Below are 21429 nucleotides of genomic sequence, written 5' to 3'. Positions count from 1 at the left end.
GGCGCACAAACACTGGAAAGGCTGGAGAATTCCCACGGCTCAAAACCAACTGGGTAAGGAAGGATGTGTGCCAGTTCCACTTTAGGGCTTAGAAACAGGAGAAACCCTAGAGCAAGGGTGATAGATCTTTTGGTGGCAGTAAGGAATATGTCATGTGATCAGAAATGAGCTCCCACCAACTTGCGTCTAATTTTATTTTCAAAGAGTACATTTTCTAGGCACCCCAGACTTCGACTGTAAAATCAGACTTCAGTGTGGCCCCTACATGTGCAGGACTTAGCCTCTCCATACAGCCCCGCCTGGTCTGAGCCAAAGCTGCCTCTGCCTACCAGCGTGGGCCTCTCCACCAGAATCTGGGTGCTAGGCCCTTCATCCTGTCTCAGGGCTGGCCCAAGCTGCCCTAGTGAGGACTGAAGTCCTGTCCTCCTGTCCACAAGCTGCTCCCTGGGCTGGTCTTCTATTCCCTGGGCTGCCGCAGCCATCTGCTCACTGCCCTGTCTTGCGTGGCACATAACTTCAGGGTGGATTCGTCACCCAACGTCAGAATCTGAATAAATTTGTTTAAGAGAGAGGGAGAGAGCACCTGGTAAGAAGGGACAGGAAGGTCAAGTGGTCCAAGGCACCCATGAGCACACAGTGGATACTCTCACCGTCCCTCCTGGCTATGGTTCCCTCCATTTCTTCCCATTCAGCATCTGTAGTTTCTCCAGGCTCTGTGTTACGGAGCATAATGCCTGTCCTAGGGAGAGGGCCAATTAGTGAGTGGTCTGTGGTCAAGTCTCAGCAGCAGTCTAGAAGGGAAACTTAGGGCACTATGAATAGGTGACCCTGAGGTAAGACTACTCAGGGCTCTGAGCCGTCTGAATATGGATAGCTTTGGGTTCAGGTCTCAGCCTCATTCCATGGAAGAGGGTCTGAGGAAGGGTCAGGTTAAAGCCTTGCTACCCTCCTGGAGACTTACCCATCTCATGGACACGGTCTTCCAGGGCTCCTGACAACTCAGGGAGGCTCAAGGCCTGCAGGGGAATAGGCCAGCCTTTGGAATCTGTGGTATAGAATGGTGGGTTGGCCACAGGTGTGTCCTTACTGCTTATGCATGAGTGACCACCCAAGGGTGCCTCTCATGCTTGTACCAGGCTATGAGCTTAATAGCTGCCACTTAAGGCTCAGGCTTTAAATAGAGCTGAACCCTGGGAGCTATAGCCACCCAACTCACTAGAGGCCTTAAAGAGTGTAGTGAGCCATGAGACTATGGCCCTTACACTTGCCACCTACGCACCAAGTGTAATAGCACATCTCTTATCACAAGTGGGCTGTGCCAACTCTGCAGAACTCACTGGTTGAACCTAAACTAATGGATTCCTGCCCGCCCTTGTCCTGGTCCAGAACCACGCTATTACTTTTCATACCTGCTGGGAGAAAGGGTGGGTTTGGGGTAGCTTCGCTGGGGGAGTGGTGCTGCCTCAATCGAGCTGACAGCTCAGCTTGACAGTCCCTGCAGGACATAGGATCAAGTGTGACACAGGAGAGGCCCTGCCACCAACCCAAGCCCAAACCATCCGGGTAAGGAAAACCAATTCAGCCCTGTAGCCAGCCCATACTGGTAGGCTGGAAAGACATGCAGATCCCCAGTCTGCTTTAGAGTCAAGCCTGGGTCTGCTCTGTAAGAGACAGAGCCCCAGGAAAAGGCACTATGGTTCCCCCCACCTCTCAACTGCTTAGAGGATTAGGAAGGGACAATGACTAACAAGTGTGTGTGGGTGTCTACCTGAGTATGTGAGCCCACTTACCGCAGCTGGTCTAGGACAAGAGCAGCATCCTGGGCCAGGGTTTGGGCCTCCTGCAGCTGGGCATGGATGTCCTTTCGGGCACTATCCTGCTCCAGGAGGCAGCTCTCTACTACAGCCCGCAATTCCTGCTCCTGGGAGACTTGGCCACGCAGAGCCTCTGCCTCCTCACAGCACTGCAGGCAAATACCAGGCTAGAGGGCCCAAGCCAGGAAGCCAAGGCCCAGGCTTGCTTATTTGCCCGCAGTCTGTTAGGTGCCTGTCTGCTTCTCCCCAGCCTGTTGTAGGAGTTACTCATTTGACTCCATCCTGCAGCTTCCAGGTTCCGTGAGCCCCTTTCTCTAACTAGCTCTGCCTCCTAAATTCATCTGACTTGGCTATTCCATCGACCTGTTTCCAGCCCCCTGCTACAAAGATGTGAGTACTCTAGATGTACTCTGCCTCCTGTGCCCACAGCCCACCAGGACTTCCCCACTTACTTTGTGCAGCTGGATGGCAAGCTCCTGCATCTCCGCCTCCAGCCGGTCAGCATAGGCCAGCTCTAGGGCATCACTAGGTGGGCGGGCACTACTGTGCCATCGGGCAATGGCAGAGGTCATTTTCCTTTTGGGCCCAAACAGCCTGAATGGGTAAATCAGAGTGCATGTCTGCTCTGTCATGTGCATGGACCTTGGTACCAACCTGCTACCAAGGCCAGTTGCTAGGGAACACCTAACTCTGAAGAAGGGAGGTTGTAGAACATCCTGGGGCTGAGAACCAAAACAAGAGGGTTCAAAAAGCCTCTACCTACCATCACTGGCTTCAGACTTGGACAACGGTGTCTGTGCTCTCAAGAGAGATCTCCAGGAATCTCTCCCCTCCAGACAAGTGCCCTGGAAGTCACTGCAGGCTTTCACAGTGAGTGCAGCCAGCTTAGGCTATCTCAGCTCTGCATAGCAGCAGCCACCCAGACCCAACATGCAGGAAGTAGGGTAGGCAAGGCAGACCCTGTCCTCCCAGTATCAAGAACAGAAGTTCTAGTTACTGAGGGCTACTGCTAATAAGCCACGCATTCACTCTCTGCCTGAAGAATAGAATTGGGGGTGGGGGAGCGGGGAGCGGTCTAAGGGGCAATGCCTCTTCCTCATTTTCCCTGTGTAGGGAGCCAACAATAAAGACTAGGACATTGAGAGGACCTGCACGCTCAGAACATTGGTGCACTTGGAAGGTGAGCATGAGAGTTCTAGATCACCCTCGACCACATAGAAGTGGTTTGTCTCAAAGCAACTACAGAGGGGAGGAAAGTCATTACATGTGCCTAGGGAAAGGTGCAGGCTCTGAGGGGGACCTTCAGGTTTCACCCTCCAGCTAGTCCTGTGCACAGAGGCAGCCAACAACAGTAAGTTTAAAAAACAAAAACAAAACCTGCAGATCCCAGGAAAGAAGGAGGTCCTGAGTTCATGAGACTTAAGTATCCACTTCAACAACAAAATTAAAAAACAAGAAGTAGAGTACAGATCACTTACAGGAGAACAAACCACAGAAGTTCCAAGAAAGCCCTGCAGCATGTCTGCTAGACAAAGGCCCTGAAACAACCATCTTAAAGATAATCAGAGATGATGTGGAAACAATACAAAATGGAGATACAATGGAGAGAAATGTAAAATATAACAAGTATGGTGACTGAGGTAAAGTCTCCTAAAACAAGTGGAGGCAGCCTTATGTAAGCAGACAGACGACAGGACAACCAGACTGGAACAGCAAACTAGAGCACGCTGGAATTCGGTCTGAGGAGGAAGAGAATGAAAACCACAAGCACGGGCTCAAGACCGCATGGGGCCAGCCTCTCCCTGAGTGCCTCAGTGTTAGGAGGGAGGGCAGGGGGTCTGAGGAGCTAGCAGCTGGACACTTCCACCTCCATCAAAAACAGGAACATCTGTGATGCAAAGTGAACGCCACAGATGATGAATACCAGGACACAGCTAAGCTAAGGACTTACAGAACCCTGGAGCAACAAAAGAAAAGCAGCTTGTCCCACGCAGGGAGCAAACAAAGTAAAGCACCTGCACGCTCTCATTCAGAACTCTGCACGGCTGGGGCAGCCACAGTGTCCAGGCAAACAGCTGTCACCAAGAATCCTTTACCTTGGGGTTGGGGATTTAGCTCAGTGGTAGAGCGCTTGCCTAGGAAGCGCAAGGCCCTGGGTTCGATCCCCAGCTCCGGAAAAAAAAAAAAAAGAATCCTTTACCTGGGAAAACTGTCCTTCCCGGTGCAGGAGAGAACCAGACATTCCCAGATAGGCAAACACTGAGGAAGCCCTGCTGACAGCAGGGGACCTGCTGCACCAGAGCCACCAGTGCTCAGGGGAGAGCACTTCTAGTGTGAGAGCCAACCATGAAATTACCTCCAAGTCACACACTGCAGTTGTGTATATTGAATGTTTTGAGACAAAAGGCATATTATATTACATAGCTTGGATTTTATATTAAAAGCTTTTATATTCAAGCTTTTGGGAAATAAGAAACCTATACTATAAAACACTAACACTAACTCCAGAACTGTGACAGTTATCTTGAAAAAAATATTTTAAAATCATAGAAAAGCAAACTGAAAAAAAAAAGTCCAAAGGTCCAGCATACAGCAGCAAGGCCATCTTGAAGCCATGTGGTCACAAAGACCAACTGTCTAGACAGGCTGCTCATCCACCTGTTGGAGCACAGGCTGGAAGGATGACTGAAATTGGTGGAGTTGCAGAGAGGCACTAGGGAACTCACGTGATGCCAATTTCCTTCAGGTCGCTTTCAGTGAGGGTCAGAAAGATACGCAGGTCTACGTCCTGCTCCTCAAACACTTGCAGGTACTTTAGACAGCCGATCTGTTCCAACAGTGTGGCAAGATCCTGGGGTAGAGGAGACAAGTGGGAGGCTGGGGTCAGTACTGGAGAACGGGTCTCCTCAAGGCTCTGACCCAAGCTTGACTAGATCCCCTCTACTGCCCCTGCAACCTTAGTGCCTCAGGCAGAGACAGAGCAAAAGGAAAAGAGTCCAGGAGGCGGCTCAGGCTTAAAGTCCAAGTCCTGTGGAACTTGGTGCCACTGTGAGAATCCGCGTCCGCATGGCCATTCTTGTACTTCTCCTGAGTCCACCTGGAGCTTCCAGAGCTCCAAGTGAGGGGGCCTGGTGATGGCACAAGCTTTTCATAGCCGGCCCTGCCAAGTCAGCTGCTGCTGAGTTCAACTGTTCAACCCCAGCAGCTTTTCAATACCAGAATTTTCAGTTTCCATTTCTGCCCGTGCTTGGTTGCTTAGGATGGAGAGAATATGTTCCAAGGTTGCTCCTCTACCACCTTCCTCAAAGAACCAGCTTTGAGATCCCAGCACATCTGGGGTTGGGGATTTAGCTCAGTGGTAGCGCAAGGCCCTGGGTTCGGTCCCCAGCTCCAGGAAAAAAAAAAAAAAAAAAAAAAAGAGATCCCAGCACATCTGTTAACATGCTTGTAGAACTGAGAGATGCACTATGTTGCAGGCCTAGGCCTGAAAGAGGCTGCAGGCAGAGTTGGCTGTTAGGAGCAGCGCAGCTGGGACTTAAGGCCTATGTTTTATCACACCCTGAGCTGCTGATCTGACCAGAGATGATGCTGCATCAGGCTGACCCACATAAGCATCTGCTACATGCCACTATTGTGTCCCCAGCTCATGAGCATCCTGTTATCTCCCTAGGCTTGGGGAGGGCCAGAGAGCAAGACTGCAAGGAGACAGTACCTGCACACAGGAAGAAAAGTAAGCCAGCCCTATAGCTGGCCACTGCTCATCAAAAACCCTTTCTGAGCCTGATCAGTTCCCAGTGGGAGAACTTGTGGGAGAACCCAGTTACCCTCTCTCCTCTCAAAAGTGCCTGGCCTGTCACGTATACACATAAGTGAGCCCACAATCGCCATCCCACAGTCAGAGAAGTACCACCTCTCTAGGCATGCACTATCAGGTTCTTGAATGGTCTCACCTGGGGTCCTGAGTAAGGGGACTTCTCAGCTTGGGGTTCAGACCCTGGAGTTCGAGCAGTCCCTGTGCTAGAAGGCCAGTGACCATCACTGTTGTTGTGACGACTCTTATTCTTCAGATAAGTCCTGGTTTGTTTACGAACCGAGCTCTTGCGGGCGTGATCAGAATCCTGCAGTGAAAGGGGTGTGTTGGGAACAGCCCTTGTCTGGCCCGAAACTTCTAGCCTTCCTCACCCATGGCAAGGGTGAGCTGTGAAATCTACCATGACTTACCTGCAGCTTTGGCCCCCACACTCAAGGGTTCTGAGTCCTCCAGACATGGTGTAGACACATATTAAACACCCATTTCCTACAACACCGAAGGAGGAAGAGGGACCTTTACCTCATTGCTCTCTATGGAGGCTTCACTGCTGAGACCCTGGGCTCTTGCTAGGCCATCACTGCTGCTGCTCCTCCACACAGGCCCAAGACTGGCACAGAAAGTGGGTTCCTCTGGTAATGGAAAACACCTGATGACAGGTCTCACCAGTGAAGCTGCCTACATTGTTAGCTCATTCTAAACTGCCTCTTACACAGCTCAGCTCTGCTCGTCTGGCCTGGCTCCTGTCTCAACCCCACACTATAGGGTAGATAGTGCTTGTCTAGGGTATTAGTTTGTATGTATTTTTATTGTGTGCTCATAAATTCTCCACACCTACAACAGAGCCTGGAGTGAGAGAGATTTGGCAAAGCACTGCCAGGTCATAGCACTGCCAGGTCATAGCCCAGCCCCCTGCAGGGGAGATTGTCAGGAAGCCCTTGCACTGACCCTTTGAGTGGCGTGCCTCCTTGGCCTGTGGGGACTTGGAAGTGGAATGCTTGCCCTCACCTGCCCATGGCCAACTCTGGTTTACCTCACAAGAACTGGGGGCTTCTCTTTCTCCTCCTCTACGGGAACCCACAAGGACTGGAACTCATACCCCGGCTGCTGCTGCTACTGCTCTCCACATCACGTTCATTGATGGGGGAAGTGACATCTCGGTAGCAGAGGCCCTCGCCTTCCATGGTGTTCTCATCACTGCTGGTGAAGGTCACATAGCCCCGTGGAGGAACTTGCTCTGTGTACAGAATGGGCATGTGAACCCTCAGACATGAAGGAAGGAAGGAACCCCCTGTCTTAGGCATTTGGGGGTGAAGCAGCTCCACAGCTGCCACATCATCTTCTGGCACAGTAACTTGGCCCTGCTGCCATGCTCCAAGACAGATTAATCTGCACATCACAGGAGATGAGCTTGGTGGGGCCAGAGTCAGCACCCAGGCAAGGTCAGCCCTTAGCACCTGCTACTATTTTCTTAGGGACAGAGTGGCAAGGCAGGCTGGATCTACAGATTCCTCAACTGAAAGGTTATCTGGGCACATTTAGTATAAACTCCAAACTTAATATGCACACACCCATCCACCAGTTATCTGTGTAACTATAGCATTTTTTTTTCTTTTTTCTTTTTACTTTTTTGACAGTGTAGGGATAGAACCCGAGGCCTTATGTGGTAGGCAAGAGTACTGTACAGAGCTCCAACCCCAGCCAAAAAAATCTGCCTGAACAGGAAGAAAAAGATTCTGGGGGTTGGGGATTTAGCTCAGCGGTAGAGCACTTGCCTAGCAAGCGCAAGGCCCTGGGTTCGGTCCCCAGCTCCGAAAAAAAAAAAAAAAAAAAAAAAAAAAAAGACTCTGACTTAGGGCTGGAGAGTTGGCTCAGTGGTTAAGAGCACCAACTGTGGGGCTGGGGATTTAGCAGAGGGGTGTGGGGCCCAAGAGCGAGTAGGGATAAAACCACCTGCGGTCCCTCCCCGGCCACCAAAAAAAAAAAAAAAAACACCCAAAAAAAAAAAAAAAAAAAAAAAAGAGCACCGACTGCTCTTCCACAGGTCTTGAGTTCAATTCCCCGCAACCACACGGTGGCTCACGACCATCTGTAATGGGATCTGATGCCCTCTTCTGGTGTGTCTGAGGACAGCTACAGTGTACTCATATACTTAGAATAATAATATCTCAAGAGAGACTGACCTAGAAATGGACAATGCAGAACAAGTTCATGTAACCTTTGACATGTTTGCCCACAGAAAGCAAAAAGAAGGGATGTGGCTCCATGGTACAGTGCTTCCCAAGCATTCAGACTCTCGGGCTTCCATTCCAGCACTGGAAACAACAAACTCCAAATCCTCCATGCATGATGGCACACACCAGTAATCCCAGAATTCAGGAGGCAGAGACAGGAGGATTGAATCCAAGACCAGCCTGGGTTTATGGGGTGAAACCCAGAAGGGAAAGAGAGGAGAGGAAGTAGAAACAAAGAATGTCTCATATTTGTAGTCTCAGCTCCCCAGGATCAGGTGTGGGCAGAGCCAGACAGGGACTAAAACCCTTACACATCACAATTGGTGTGATATATAATTGACAGAATAGAAACATCCAATGAAAAGAAAAATCCACAGAATGAAACCAAGTGTCTTGAGTTATCAGGGATGCCTGGAGCCTGTCACTAGGTCAATTCTGAGCCTCGCTCCTGAAGCACCCAATCCTACTGTAGTAGGGACCCATGTACCAGGGCAGTCCTGTCCATATCCAGTCTCGGCATGTGATACCAAAGAGCCTTGGGAACTGTGGCTCTCACCATAGCTGTCCGGAGTCTTGCCTCCCAGTCCAGTAGCTGTGATCCTGGCCAGGGCGCGAGGCCCCTCGTGGATACTCAGGCCCTTCTTTCGACAGGGCCTCTGGCGCTGAGGAACAGGCCAGGACTCATCTGAAGAGCTCAGGTCTTCATAGTTTTCTAAAGGTCAGACATGAGAATTAAGACAGTTGGTTCAATAATAACTTCACTTGCCAACACTAAGCACTAAGGTCATGTGTCTGTGTGTGCTTTTTGAAAAAATGACTCTCTACATAGGGTCAGGCAGGCCTTGAACTTACAGCAATCCTCCTGCCTTTCTATCCCTGATGCTGGGGTTATGTGTATATGCCACCATACTCAGTTTAATATGTTCTTAAGATTTCATCTTTAGTTGTGTGTGAGTGTGAAAATACAGGTGCCATGGAGCTAGAAAGAAGGCACTTAGGGTTGGGGATTTAGCTCAGTGGTAGAGCGCTTGCCTAGCGCAAGGCCCTAGGTTTGGTCCCCAGCTCCGGAAAAAAAAAAAAAAAAAAAAAAGTTAAAAGGGCTGGAGAGATGGCTCAGTGGTTAAGAGCACCCGACTACTCTTCCAGAGGTCCTGAGTTCAATTCCCAGCAACCACATGGTGGCTCACAACCATCTGTAAGGAGATCCAATGCCCTCTTCTGGTGTGTCTGAAGACAGCTACAGTGTACTTATACATAATAAATGAATAAATCTTTAAAAAAAAAAAAAAAAAGGCACTTAGATCCCTTGACGCTAGAATTACAGGTGTTTGTGCACATTGCCTTGGGGTAGGTGTGGGGAGGGGTGAGCTGAACTTTCTTCTGTAAAAGGTGTACAGGTTCCCTGAGAAAGCACTAGGTAACTGACTCTTAAGTGCCACTGAGCCATCTCTCCAGCCAAACCACCTTAATAGTATTGAATTAGAAAAATGTGTTGGGCTGGTGTATGGTGGTTCCCGCCTACCCTTACTTCAAGTATATGGGAGGTAGATCCTGTCTCAAGAAAAGTTTACCAAGACTGGACTCGAAACATCACAACTGGCAGGCCACTGCACTGAAACCTTCATTAATTCTTTTGGTTTTTTCCTTTCTTTTCATGACGGGGTTTCTTTGTTTAACCCCGACTGTCCTGCAGACTCACTCTGTGGTCTAGGCTAGCCTCAAGCCCATAGTGACTCACCGGCCTCTGCCTCCCAGAGTGCTGGGATTTAAGGCGTGAGCCACCATCTGGCTTAACTTTCTTAACATGGTGAAAGGTACACACACTTTCCCACAGCTAGCCCCAGACTGGGTTACAGTGTGAAGAAAGGATGTGCACAATGATTAGCGCCATCCTAGAAGCACTGGCAACTGGAGGAAATAAGATACAGAAGCATGCCAAGCAAAGGGTGAGCTCTGTCTGCAGACTGGACAAATGGAGAAGAAACTAACTTGACAAGATCAGTGTGGGAGTCCAGGGTCTCCTGCATGGACACACCAAGAATTGGAGTAAACCCTCAATCAGAAGTTAAAGAAAATAACTGTAGTGAACCCATATACAAAAGCAGAAAGGATGACAAACACTTCAGAATAAACTTAGTTATAGACAAAATATATATCAGGAAAAATTTAATCCGTCCTCAACGTCCCAAAAGTATACTAAATCTAAAACATGCCCTGTGTTCTTAGATGGACAGGTGACACCATAGAAACAGTGAATTTACACATTTCCTGTAGTCTCCTTGATATGTGCTCATTGTTTTTTTGAGACTGAGTCTGTGTTCCTAACTGGTTTTGAATTTGCATCCTTCTACTTTGCCTCTCAATCCAAAATTCTGAGATTGTAGCTGTACACCATCATATACACCTTTTCAACCCATCTTAATTAATCTTTTTCTTTTTTTAAAGATTTATTTATTTATTCCATGTATTTATTCCACTGTCACTGTCTTTGGACAGATCAGAAGAGGGCATCGGATCCTATTACAGATGGTCATGAGCCACCATGTGGTTGCTGGGAATTGAACTCAGGTCCTTTGGAAGAGCAGTCAGTGCTCTTAACCACTGAGCCATCTCTCTAGCCCTCAACCATCTTAATTAAAACAACACCTTTTAAGGAGCCAAGTCAATCATGCTGGCCCAACTGTACATGTCAATCATGCTGGCCCAACTGTACATGTCCATCATCCTGGCCCAACTGTACATGTCCATCATCCTGGCCCAACTGTACATGTCAATCATCCTGGCCCAACTGTACATGTCAGTCATGCTGGCCCAACTGTATCGTTGAGGGCTGCCCTAGTGCTGTTTGTATTCTGATGTTAATTCCACTTCCTCAAGAGGGGTTGTCCCCATGACCAGTCGATCATGTACTTAGGTGATTTCCTGTGAACCTTCTCCCCATTTTAACTGGTCGATAAAGGCTAGAGCCTGTGATTGAGCAGTGGAGGGGAAAGGTGGGACAGGAGATCTTTAAGAGTGGGGGCAGGTGAAGAGAGGAGAATGAGAAGGGAAAGGAGAGTACTGAAGAGGAGGAAGAAGAAGAGGAAGAAGAGGAGGAGAAGGAGGAGGAGGAGGAGAAGGAGGAAGAAGAGGAGGGAGAGGAGGAGGGAAAGGAGGAAGAGGAGGAGGTGGCCATGATGGAGCAGAACCATGTGGCTCAGAGAACCACAAATAGCAAAGGGTCTCCTGGCTGCAGAATAAGTTAGTATAGTGCTAGATCTAAACAATCTAGGCATGTGGCTGATAATTATAATAGCTGGATTGTGTGGTTTTTACACAGGCTTACTGGGGTTGGAAATTCCAGCAACACTGTGAACAGTTGGAAAGGAGAAACAAGTATCACGGATCAGACATGTACACGTAAAAGATGAAAGCATACAGGCTAGAAGGGTCATGGCCATCACAGCCCTGAGAAACACTGGTGAGGACTCAACATCCAGAGGCAAGAAAGGACACCTGCTCACATAAAGGTAAAAGTTACACAGCACGAGATTGTCAAAGTCAAGAACTAAAAGCCAGAGAGGCCTCTCTGTGAGTGAGGCATATCTCTTCCCCTTCTTCCTTAGGCTCCACAGCCTGTGCTGTGCATGATATCAGTTGACAGACACTGTTCTCTGTGGGAAGGTCTGCATCTCTCTGGCCCTAGGCCTTGGACCCCAACCTCTGCTCCACAGTGGAACTGGTAAGAAGAGAAGGCCTCAGAGCAGGGCTGGTAGAGCCCAACCTGAGCAAAGGGATGGACTGGGGAGAGGCCCTCCTTGTCTCCTAGTTTCCTTACTGCTCAGGGCTGCCTCAACTCCATCAGGACACAGGCAGATCAGGTACCTGAGCTACGGTAGAGGCTCTTGGGCAGTACAGGTGAGTGAGTTTCCATCAAAGCCACAATCTTCATGTGACCATACTGCTTGGCTAGCATCCGGGCTGTGGCTCCACTGTGGTCTCTTGTGTCCACTTTGACTCCCTAAAAAGTTTCACAAAAGAAGAGTCAGAAATTCTTCCAGCTGAGTGGACTGCTGGTCCAGAGGGATGAGAAAACAAGGACATTTATGGTTAACTCCCCACCCCCTGTTTGAGATAACACTCGGGTGGAGGGGTAGGGGTGAAAAGGTCTGGTGACAACAAGCCCATCACCAAGAGCAGTCACCAAGCCATCTTGCAGCGGCAGCCACTCTCCCTCCTGAATACTGCCTGCCATAAGGCAAGGAGACACAAAGAACCTGGAACCTGCAACAGAGGCCCACCTTCACCCTCTACACCTACTATATCTGTCTCTTAGTAGAGAACCAAACAACCATTCAGCCCACCCCCAGAAAGAAGTCTCCATCCTCCCAAACTGAACTTATGTCTGTTGTCCCTGATTTTCTGAGACAGGATGTAGCCAAGAACAACCTTAACTTCCTGATTCTCCTGCCTCCACCTCCAACTATTGGTGTTTTGTTGAAACAGACAGGGTCTCACTGTGATTCTAGGCAGGCCTTGAGCTCACAATCCTCCTGCTAGAATAACCTAACGAGATTACGGTTTAGGTTTCCTGAGGTGGGAAGATCCTTATTCTGAACCTAATGCAATAGATTTCTCCTCTCAAAGTGTTCACAATACAGTCTAATATCATGGTGGCAGGCTGCCCAGCAAGGTTTTGAGGACAAATGACAAGGAATTTAGAAAATAAAAGTTGGCCCAGAGTCTCTTCCAGGAGTTTAACTTGAGAGATAATTAAGGACTGACAGCGTAACTCCAAGTAACACTGCGGTCCAGAGGAACTTGCAGTAGGTGTCAGTGGGAGCAAATAAGATACCTCCCACCACTCCCCAGGGAGGAGTGGATGCAGTGCAGGAAGGACACCCAAAACCCGTGGAGAAAACACGCATTATGGGGTGGTGGCTCATGACTATAATCCTAGTACTTATAGTGGAAGCAGGAGTATCAGGAAGTCAAGGCTATTTACCACCTAGATAGGTAGTTATGAGACCTGGTTGGGCTACATCAGATGCAAACTCCAGAAAGCAAAACAAAAGTAACAAACAGCAAACAGCAAAAGTAAATCACAAAGCATGCACACTGATTCCCCTTTGTGCTTAGGAAGACTCCTACTGTAGACATTGTGTACAATTCTGTGTGGACACAGTTCTCAGTCCTACTGAGACAAGGGCTGACGCATGCTACAGTAATGCTAGCTGGGCCTAGAGTTACCAGACTGTGTCCTGACAAGCGATGCCACTTGGAAGTCTGCTGAGGTTCATGTTGGACACTGTCACTCATACTCCAACCCTCCCTTCTTGTCATTCTAGTCACACTGCCTGGTTGTCACAGGCCACAGGCCTGTAACTGAGCTACTCAGAAAGCTGAAGCAGAAGGATTAAAAGTTTACAGTCTTCCTGGGCTACACAAGTTCAAAGCCAATTTAGACAACTTACTATGAGCCTGCCTCAAAATAAAACATTTTTAAAAGGGCCGAGGATCTCTCTCAGCAATAGAGAGCTTACACAGCACATGCAAAGACCTGGGCTTAATCTCCAGCATCAGGAATAGAGTTAATGTGTTTCCAAAATCATTGTAAATACATAAATGTGGGTGTCTATTTTTACTCAGCACTGTATGTTTCAGTGAAAATGTACTGCCTACAGAGTAGCAAGATAGCTCAGTAGATAAAGGCACCTGCCATCAATCCTACGGTCTGAGTTCACGTCCCAGAAAACAGACTCCTACGGTCCTCTATTCCACATGTATACACGTGCATATATACAATATGCTAACTACACATGTAAAAGAAACCCCAGTTAGAGTTTATAGTTTCCCATTTGCTGTGAGTAAATTATAAGGTAGTAAATAGGTACTTACATGATTCAGAAAATACTGCACAATTATCTCATGGCCAGCGGCAGCTGCTTCCATCAAAGGAGTGAATCCATATATAGGTTCCCTGCAAGATGAAATCAGATAGATGGTTAGCAGAGAGAAGTTAGGCAATGAACAAAATAAGCCAAGATCCTTACATGCAAAGTAGGGGTGCAGGCTCAGGCCTAGGCTCTCATGCTGTTACAACTGCTGGGGTATTGATCTTTGCCTTTCTACCTTGCTGGAGTCATGGTTTCTTGGTTGCTGGGTATCCCCGGCTAGCTGGCCTGTTAGCTTCTGGAGATTCAGTCTCTGCCCTCCTACTTCCTGTTGTGTGCTTGGCTTACAGACACCCGCATGACTGCATCCTACAGTTACAGTTGTCAGGCTTGCACAGCACTTCTGCCCACTAAGCCACCTCCCTAGTCTCCTTCATGACTTTCATGACATGAAGCTACTGTGGTCTGGTGCATGTTATGTAATGATCCCCCTTCACAGCAAGTACCAACTGAGCGCCACCTTAAGCTGGCACGGCAAATTCTGGCTCTTGGTACCCATGCTGGGAGACACGATATAATTCTGAATGACTCTAAAATAGAAATAAAATGCTACTAATTAAAATTCAACTTGTCTAATGATTCTAAGCTATATTCTAACGAGAGATGTTGAGAGGTGAAAACTCTTTCTTACAATGGTTGAGAGACAGGTTTAGCATGACTCCTGGCTTCTATTTCAGCAGAGAATGAGGAACAGTGAAGGGGCTGTTTGAGAACACAGATGGGCTTAACAGAAACAGTTCATGGGCTGCTGAACCCAATAGATAAGACTTGGACAGTTGGGAAGAGACATCACCATCTGTGAGAAGTGAAGAGCAATAGCTGCTTTAACACCAGCCTGTTCAGTTAGTATGTTTTTTGAGACAGGGTCTCTTCAGGTAGCATTGGCTGTCCATTGGCTGGAGCTCACTGTGTAAACCAGGCTGGCCAGAAATCCTCCTCTGCCTTTTGGGTGCTGGGATTAAGGGTGTGCTCCACTATGCCTGGCAGAAGATGCTTTTTGAGCATGATTAAAGTGGGGATTTAGAATGAAGTGGGAATGGCTTTGAGGAAGGGAAGATGGACTATTAATGAAGCAGAGGAGTTACTAAATCTCGTGTGGTCTTCGTGACTATTCCACCTCATCTCCTTGGTGTCCTTGTGTGGTGAGGGTGAGCGCGGGGTGGGTGGGTGTGCACAGTGCAGAAGCTGGAAGTGGTGCTGTTTCTTGACAACCACCCACCTTTTTTTTTTTTTTTTTTTTTTATTGAGTTGCTCTCTTTTTATGACTTAGGGTTCACCAACTGGACTAGTGGACTGGGCTGGCATCTGCCTATTCTTCCTACTAGCCTTGTGGTTATAAGCATACACAACCACGGCAACATTTTTACCTGTCCCTGGGGATCAAGCTGATGCCTGTGCAACAAACACCTTACCAACTGAACTGCCACCCACCCCCCAATCTCAACATCCTAACAGTTCTAAGTGCACGAGAGCCTGGGCCTGAGACTGCACGCCTGCTCTGCATGTAGGAATCTTGGCTTGGTTTGTTCATTGCCTAGCTCCTCTCTGCTAACCACCTATCTGATCTCAGAAACCCAGCCCACTCCTATGACCACGTGGCTGCAACAATCACCTCACGTTGGCATTGGCTCCACTCTCCAGAAGAAACTTGACCATCTGCTGGTGGCCGGCACTGGTGCAGTGAAAGAGTGCAGTCCAGCCCTGGATGTCTTTCATCTCAAGCTCTGCACCTTGCTTCAAAAGAATAGAATGTGGGTTACGCCCCAAGTCTCCAAAATATATAATCTGGGTGGGTGCCTGGGAAGCATCCACTGGACCTTCAGCTGACCTATGCGTATATGCACACTGTGGCCTGCAGCATCTCATATCCTGTCAGGGCAACCAGGGAGCACCTGGGGTTTTGGGCCCACTCACAGCTCACCTGGAGCAGGAAGTAGGCGATGCTCTCGTTACCACAGCTGGAGGCCAGCATCAGTGGAGTCTGTCCTTCTGGGGTTGGCACATTCACACTCACACCTGCCTCGAGCAGCAAGTGAACAATGGTATCGTGTCCAATGTAGGAGGCATACATCAGCGGAGTCCAGCCACCACCATTCTTCTTATTCAAATCTAACTCTCTCCTAAATAACACAAGTTATGCTAGATATAACCAGCATCTCACATGTGGCTTCGTCAGAGCCAGGTGCTAGGCCTGGTAGGACAAGCTGCCCTTCCAGAAGGCAGGAGTCGCTTGCCTCGAGTCATCCCCAGGTAAGTGTTTCCATCCTGCTTCAGAGTCTTGTGATGGTTAATCGTGAGTGTCAACTTGACAGGGTCTGGAATCAACTAAAAGACATACCTTTGCACAGGTCTGAGGAATTTTCTAGACTGGGTAAAATGATGTGGGAAGCATTCCATGGGCTGTGGTTACAGACTAATAAGTAAATTTTAAAAAAGAAACAAACAAACAACAAACAGAAAGAAAAGGGGAAAAAAGTAAAAGTGACTGATATAACCCCTTTATTTTAATGCTCTCGCCTGTCCAGTACCTCCTGGACAAGGCCAATAATCTTTTTTGTACCTACAGCAATACCCACCATGATCAAGCAGGGGAGTTAGGTAAGGTCTTGCCATTTCTCCCCAGTTATATTATCTAGGAAGTAGCCAGCTGTTGGCACATAGTAGATTAGGTCTAGGTAGTGGGTTAAACACCCTGCAGCACAAAGGACCCAGCACAGAAAAGACTAACTGGCCTAGTTTATTAGTAGAAATGAGGCTGAGTCACCTTAACCACCAGGCACCAAATTAACACCGTCTGCCTTCAGAGTTATGCAGAGTGGTCAAGCAAAGAGAAAGGAACTAAGGACATCACTGCCACTGATCCTTTGTCATTTCACCCTATAAAAAAACTTGTCACCAGAGTACCTATTATCTAAGTTCTTTCTGTTATAGTTCTGGAAATGCACTTTCACTGAGAAAAGCAGAAGAGTGGGGCTCTCAGACTTTAAGGCTTGGGAATGATAGTCCCATTCTAGAATAGCACCCACTGCCCACTCCAAAGAAGGTATGTTAAGGCCCAGGCCTTCCCCTTTACAGTTCTTATTCCCCGTGTGGAAACTGTTGTCTGATCAGTGCCTCCTGTGAGATCCATACTAAGCTGACCGAGGCAGTGACTTCCGCACACTAGCAGCTCGAGCTGGCTCTGCATTCTGCAGTGGCCTGAGGCCCTGCCTGTAGAGCTACATGTAGCTACCTCTGGAGTCACTGGAATGACTTGGCATCCACCCCTGCATGGCTTCATGAGTGGAAATTCAACAAACTCAACAGTAGCAAGTACCTCAGCAAAGCTAACCACCACCTACCTTTCAGCACCTGTTCTTGAAACCTCCAATATCCCTTGGCCCCAACCTAGGCTTCTGTGAGCAAGTGTGCTTCTCAACTGGGTCAACTCCAGTGAGAGCACAGATCTACTCTATCTTCCCCTCTTTGGGCTGCTTTGAGACATGTTCTTTTTAACAAAACACTCAACATATAAGAACTTGGGACTCCAAAGAATTTCAGCAGGAGTCTTGGGATCCTGTGAGGACATGTGCTGACTACACACCTAGCTGCACACCTCTGAGGCACTAAGTAAAGGAGTCCTACAGACTGCTCTAGACTGAGAGCACTCAGACTCTGCTGGCCAAGGACGATGGATGGCTCTGATTAGCAACCAGAGACACAGGCTTTCTGAGGCTTTCCCCTGGCTCATCAGGAATTGAGATGGCACAGAGAGGTCTGAGAGACATCATCTAACCAAGATACTAAATGAGTGAGCACTGACAAACTTTTAAGTATAGAGTGGGGTGGAACCAAGAAAGTAAAGAGACCCTTTTCCAGCCAAACCTTCTGACCACACAGAATAATAGACAGGCTGTGGAACTAAATACACATATGCAGATTAGTAAAGCAGGCAGTGAAGATAGGAGGCCACCCTCTCACCTCTGTGCTCAAGAACCACAGTGAGCCTGTAGTCACAGAGCCAGAGTGCTGGCTGTCCGTCCTTTCTATTGTTTTCTCTGGGTTTTTCTACAGTCAGAGGAAACCCCCCAAATGATTCTGGTTCAAATAAACTACAAATTAGTATTTATAACATGTTTTAAGCATCTTTCTTGTCCTCAGAATCAAAGGTATCTTTTTTCTAGGAGTTGAACAGGAGCCGGCTGTCAAGGACACCTGCAACAAGTGGGTGAGCCTATTTGATATGGATTGAAGACCTTGATCTCTGCAAGGCTGCATGCAGCCTGTTGGGAACTGAAGCCACCAAGATGCAAATTAGAATGTGAGGTGAAGGGATGCACCCCAAGACCTCTTACCGCTGCACACACTCCTTCACCACCTCATACTGGCCAATGGAGGCAGCTGTGTGAAGATCCAAGGGGACATCCAGCTCCTCTCTGCTGACCTGTGCACCAAGTCCATGCCACATGGACAAGCTGCGGTTCAGAAGCTCCGGCTCGCTGGCTTCATCGCTGAGCTCAGACATGGCTGCAGAGGGAGGCCAGGGGTTAGTTGTTCTTCCCTGGCTGTTCCAAAGATGAAAAACTCCTACCAACAGCAGGCTATCACCTCAGATTCCTAAGAACTGAAGCCACTAAGGCTGACTTAGCCTCCTCCTAACATCACACAGCTGCTGGCAGTTTGAGGCCAGACAGAGGACGGAAACATCTATGGAGCCATTAACTGTGTTGCTGCACACCTGCTCCATACCACAGGCTCTGCGTCAGATTCTCCAGGAGTCTGATGGCCTTTTCACTGGTAGTAAAACAGTGCAAGCTGGGTTATTTAGCACTATTTGCTGAATTTGGGTGGGCGGCAAAATTGAGCTCTGTGTCTAGCTTCTCCGTCCCTAATTCCTCACTTATGGACATGTGTGTCTAAAAGGTTGTTGCTAAAATGCACGGAAGCTGTGTGTGGTGGCACACCTCTATAATCCCAGCACTGGGAAGGTAGAAGAGAGGCAGGGAGACTATGAATTTAAGGACAGCCTGCATTATACAACAAGTTTAGGCCAGCCTATCTACACAGAGATCCTCTCTGAATAAACGCAAGAGTAAGACCAGAAAGATGGCTCAGGGGTTGGTCTTACCGAGGACCCAAGTTCAGTTCCTTGCACTTACTATGTCCAGTGGCTTACAACCTCCTGTAACTACAGCTCCAGCGGATCCAACACTCCTTTCTGGCTTCCTGGATCTGCATTCGTGTGTGCACATACTACCCCCAAGATACATGCATACACAGAATTTCAAGTCTTCTTAAAACAAACCAAGGCAGGAGAGATGGCTTCGCAGTTAAGAGCATGTACTGCTCTTACAGAGGACCCGAGTTTAATTCCCAGCATCCATATGAGGCAACTCACAGCTGCCTCCAGGGGATCACACACACACACATAAAGGTCAGGAATGTCATACATTTGCATCTCCACAAACCACATGGAAGGCTATATGTGGTGATGCAATTTAATTATGGTACTTGGGGAGATGGAAACAGGACTGAGTTCCAGGATAACTAGGACTACAACAGTGAAACCCTCAGAGGAGAAAAAACCAAAAATAACAAAAAAACAGCCTGGACAGACAGAACTTGCCTCAAAAAAAAAGGGGGGGGATGACAAGTAGGGCAGGGGAAAAGAAAACCGTAGCAGACTGCAGAAGGCAATCCTGATGTTCAGCAAATGTTACCTGAGCAGGAACCCACCCACACAACCCTTTTAAATAGGAAAGATGACCACAAGGAGGGCAAGTGTATGGTTAGGAGTGCTTTATTCTGGGTAATCCTACTCAAACCAAAGACTAGCCATTTATCTTCTAGCAGACTCTTACGTCTAGGAGCACAGGAAGCTAGTACAGAACAGGAAGAGATGGGAGATGTCAGGTGCCCTACTGCATAAGACCTTGAGTCCTGAGTCCAAGCCCTAGCAAGGCAAAGTGTTGGGGGGGAGGGGGAGAGAGAAGAGATAATGGCAGTTTACTGTGAGTAGGGCCTTAGTTTCACATTCAACTCTCACATGTGCAATGGCCACTGTTTTGTTTTGAGAAAAGGTCCTACTGTGTATCCCTGGATAACTTAGAACTCAAGTTATAAACCAGGCTGGACTTGGTCTCACAGATAGTCTTTGCTGAGATTGAAGGCATCTGCCTCTATACTCAGTCACTGGTACTACGCATTCATGGGGCCACCTCAGTGACCCCAAACTACTTTAAGTGGCTGAACCCTTCCAGGACTGAATCACAGTGCTCTGGTAAGGTTATTACTCTGAGGTTGTAACTGACCCTAATCTGATCTATCAGAGTCAAGAGCAGAATAGAAGGATGGGAAGACCTGGGCTTTGGCACTGAGCCTACCTGGGTCCCATCAGGGGCAGGGGGTAGGGGGGTCAAGACCACTGCAGGAGTGGCCTCAAGGACACAGAGCACCATAATATCCATACTCAAGAGGAACCCAGAGGAAGCCTGAAGGAAGTATGTACCCAGAAAGTACTAATTCCCTGCTTTTAAACACTCTAGCATTATTCTGTGTTGGTGAGTGCCTAAAAGGCAGGGGGGTGGATCTGTCTTTCTGGTTGAGGAGCTATCTTAGTGATAAATATCATATATACACAGCTTGCAAGGACATATTTTAAAAATTGAATTATAAAAAGGACAACGTACAAATCACTAATCTGGGGAGCAGCTTGCAAGCCTCATGGTGAGTGATGTGTGTGGGCTGGTGAGGTGAAAATCAAGGCCTGCATTCTGGAAACACTAGCTTCTCATGTTGCAACGCCTGAACTCAAGTAGTACCTAACCTCACTGGTGAAACCGAGTCTGAACCAATAGAGTGGACACATGCTGGCCTAAAGGTGCAATTTTAGCAGATTAGTGGAACCCTGGAAGGGCTCACACCTGTAATTCCGCTCTTGGGGGTGGGGGTGGGGGTTGAGAAAATAGGACCACTTTTGAGTTCAAGGACAACCTGGAATACATGAAATGCTTACTCAAAAAACATACAGCCCACTAGCGTAGTGGCTCAGACCTTTAATCTCAGCACTTGGTAGGCAGACCTCGAGGCCAGCCTGGTCTACCCAGCGAGACACGCCCACAATCTCAAAAAAACCAACACCCAAAAAATCGATTCGAGTAAAATAAAGGTTTGTATGTCTTCTGCACCTCGCTTCCAGAATTTCAGTAACAGCACTGACGTTACTCTTAAATTTTTTAAATCTTCGTTTTAAAAAAAAATCTATTCTGGAGGCAACTGTCACTCCTTCAAGAGGTTCGTGAAGGCCTCGAGGGAGCCCCTGTAGCCCAAATGTGAGACGCGGTTCCGGCCCTATAGCGGTCCCGACGACCGTGCACGGCCGCTGGCTCCCGTGTGACTGGACAGTCTGGCAGGTACCTCAGTTTAGCAACACGGAGCCGGGCCCGCGTCCCCAGACCCTGTGACAGGCAAGCGCCAGGGTTGACCATCAAGGCGGCCGCGGGGCGCCTCGGGCCCCGCCTCTCAGAGGGCCCCGCCGCGGCCCGGCCTACCTGCAAGGCCTCAGGTTCCCGCGCCACCCTCCAGCAGCAGCTGCACGCTCCCTCACCGGCCAACAGCCCTGCGCCCGGCCCACCCCGGAAGTAATTGTCGGGCGGCGCAGA

The 21429-nt window shown here is 48.5% G+C and overlaps 1 protein-coding gene across 3 annotated transcripts; it reads right to left on the bottom strand.

Moving 5' to 3' along the window:
• Window positions 1–165: 165 nt before the first annotated feature.
• On the bottom strand, window positions 166–21401 carry Anks3 (ankyrin repeat and sterile alpha motif domain containing 3). Of its 3 annotated transcripts, XM_032913532.1 has the most exons (17): window positions 21319–21401; window positions 18124–18295; window positions 15711–15909; window positions 15402–15523; window positions 13734–13815; window positions 11721–11856; window positions 8413–8568; window positions 6722–6859; window positions 6145–6254; window positions 5765–5932; window positions 4541–4665; window positions 2267–2408; window positions 1791–1963; window positions 1410–1495; window positions 962–1045; window positions 651–734; window positions 166–547 (listed from the first exon to the last, which is right to left on the bottom strand). In XM_032913532.1, exons 2-17 carry the CDS (start codon window positions 18291–18293, stop codon window positions 531–533), a joined length of 1992 nt encoding a protein of 663 aa, XP_032769423.1. In that variant the 5' UTR covers window positions 18294–18295; window positions 21319–21401; the 3' UTR covers window positions 166–530. The 3 variants fall into 3 exon arrangements, with proteins under 3 accessions (XP_032769423.1, XP_032769421.1, XP_032769422.1); XM_032913530.1 differs by lacking the exons at window positions 166–547; window positions 651–734; window positions 962–1045; window positions 1410–1495; window positions 21319–21401 and adding an exon at window positions 16128–16202 and having other exon boundaries at window positions 1539–1963; window positions 18124–18237; XM_032913531.1 differs by lacking the exons at window positions 166–547; window positions 651–734; window positions 962–1045; window positions 1410–1495; window positions 21319–21401 and having other exon boundaries at window positions 1539–1963; window positions 16128–18225.
• Between the last annotated feature and the right edge of the window lie 28 nt (window positions 21402–21429).

This window comes from Rattus rattus, chromosome 9, assembly GCF_011064425.1.
Source record: "Rattus rattus isolate New Zealand chromosome 9, Rrattus_CSIRO_v1, whole genome shotgun sequence".
Lineage (NCBI taxonomy): Eukaryota > Metazoa > Chordata > Mammalia > Rodentia > Muridae > Rattus > Rattus rattus.
Note: the sequence above shows the minus strand (reverse complement) of the source record. Positions and strands in the feature narration are given on the sequence as shown.

What these genes read in the sequence shown, in the direction of transcription:
- Anks3 (XM_032913532.1), bottom strand. Translation starts at nt 18,293, where the DNA reads ATGTCTGAGCTCAGCGATGAAGCCAGCGAGCCGGAGCTTCTGAACCGC. An exon ending in CCCCTTACTCAGGACCCCAG is followed by an intron (nt 4,666 to 5,764) that starts GTGAGACCATTC and finishes CCTCTACCCCAG; the next exon opens with GATCTTGCCACACTGTTGGA. An exon ending in CTTGTCCTAGACCAGCTGCG is followed by an intron (nt 1,496 to 1,790) that starts GTAAGTGGGCTC and finishes TATGTCCTGCAG; the next exon opens with GGACTGTCAAGCTGAGCTGT.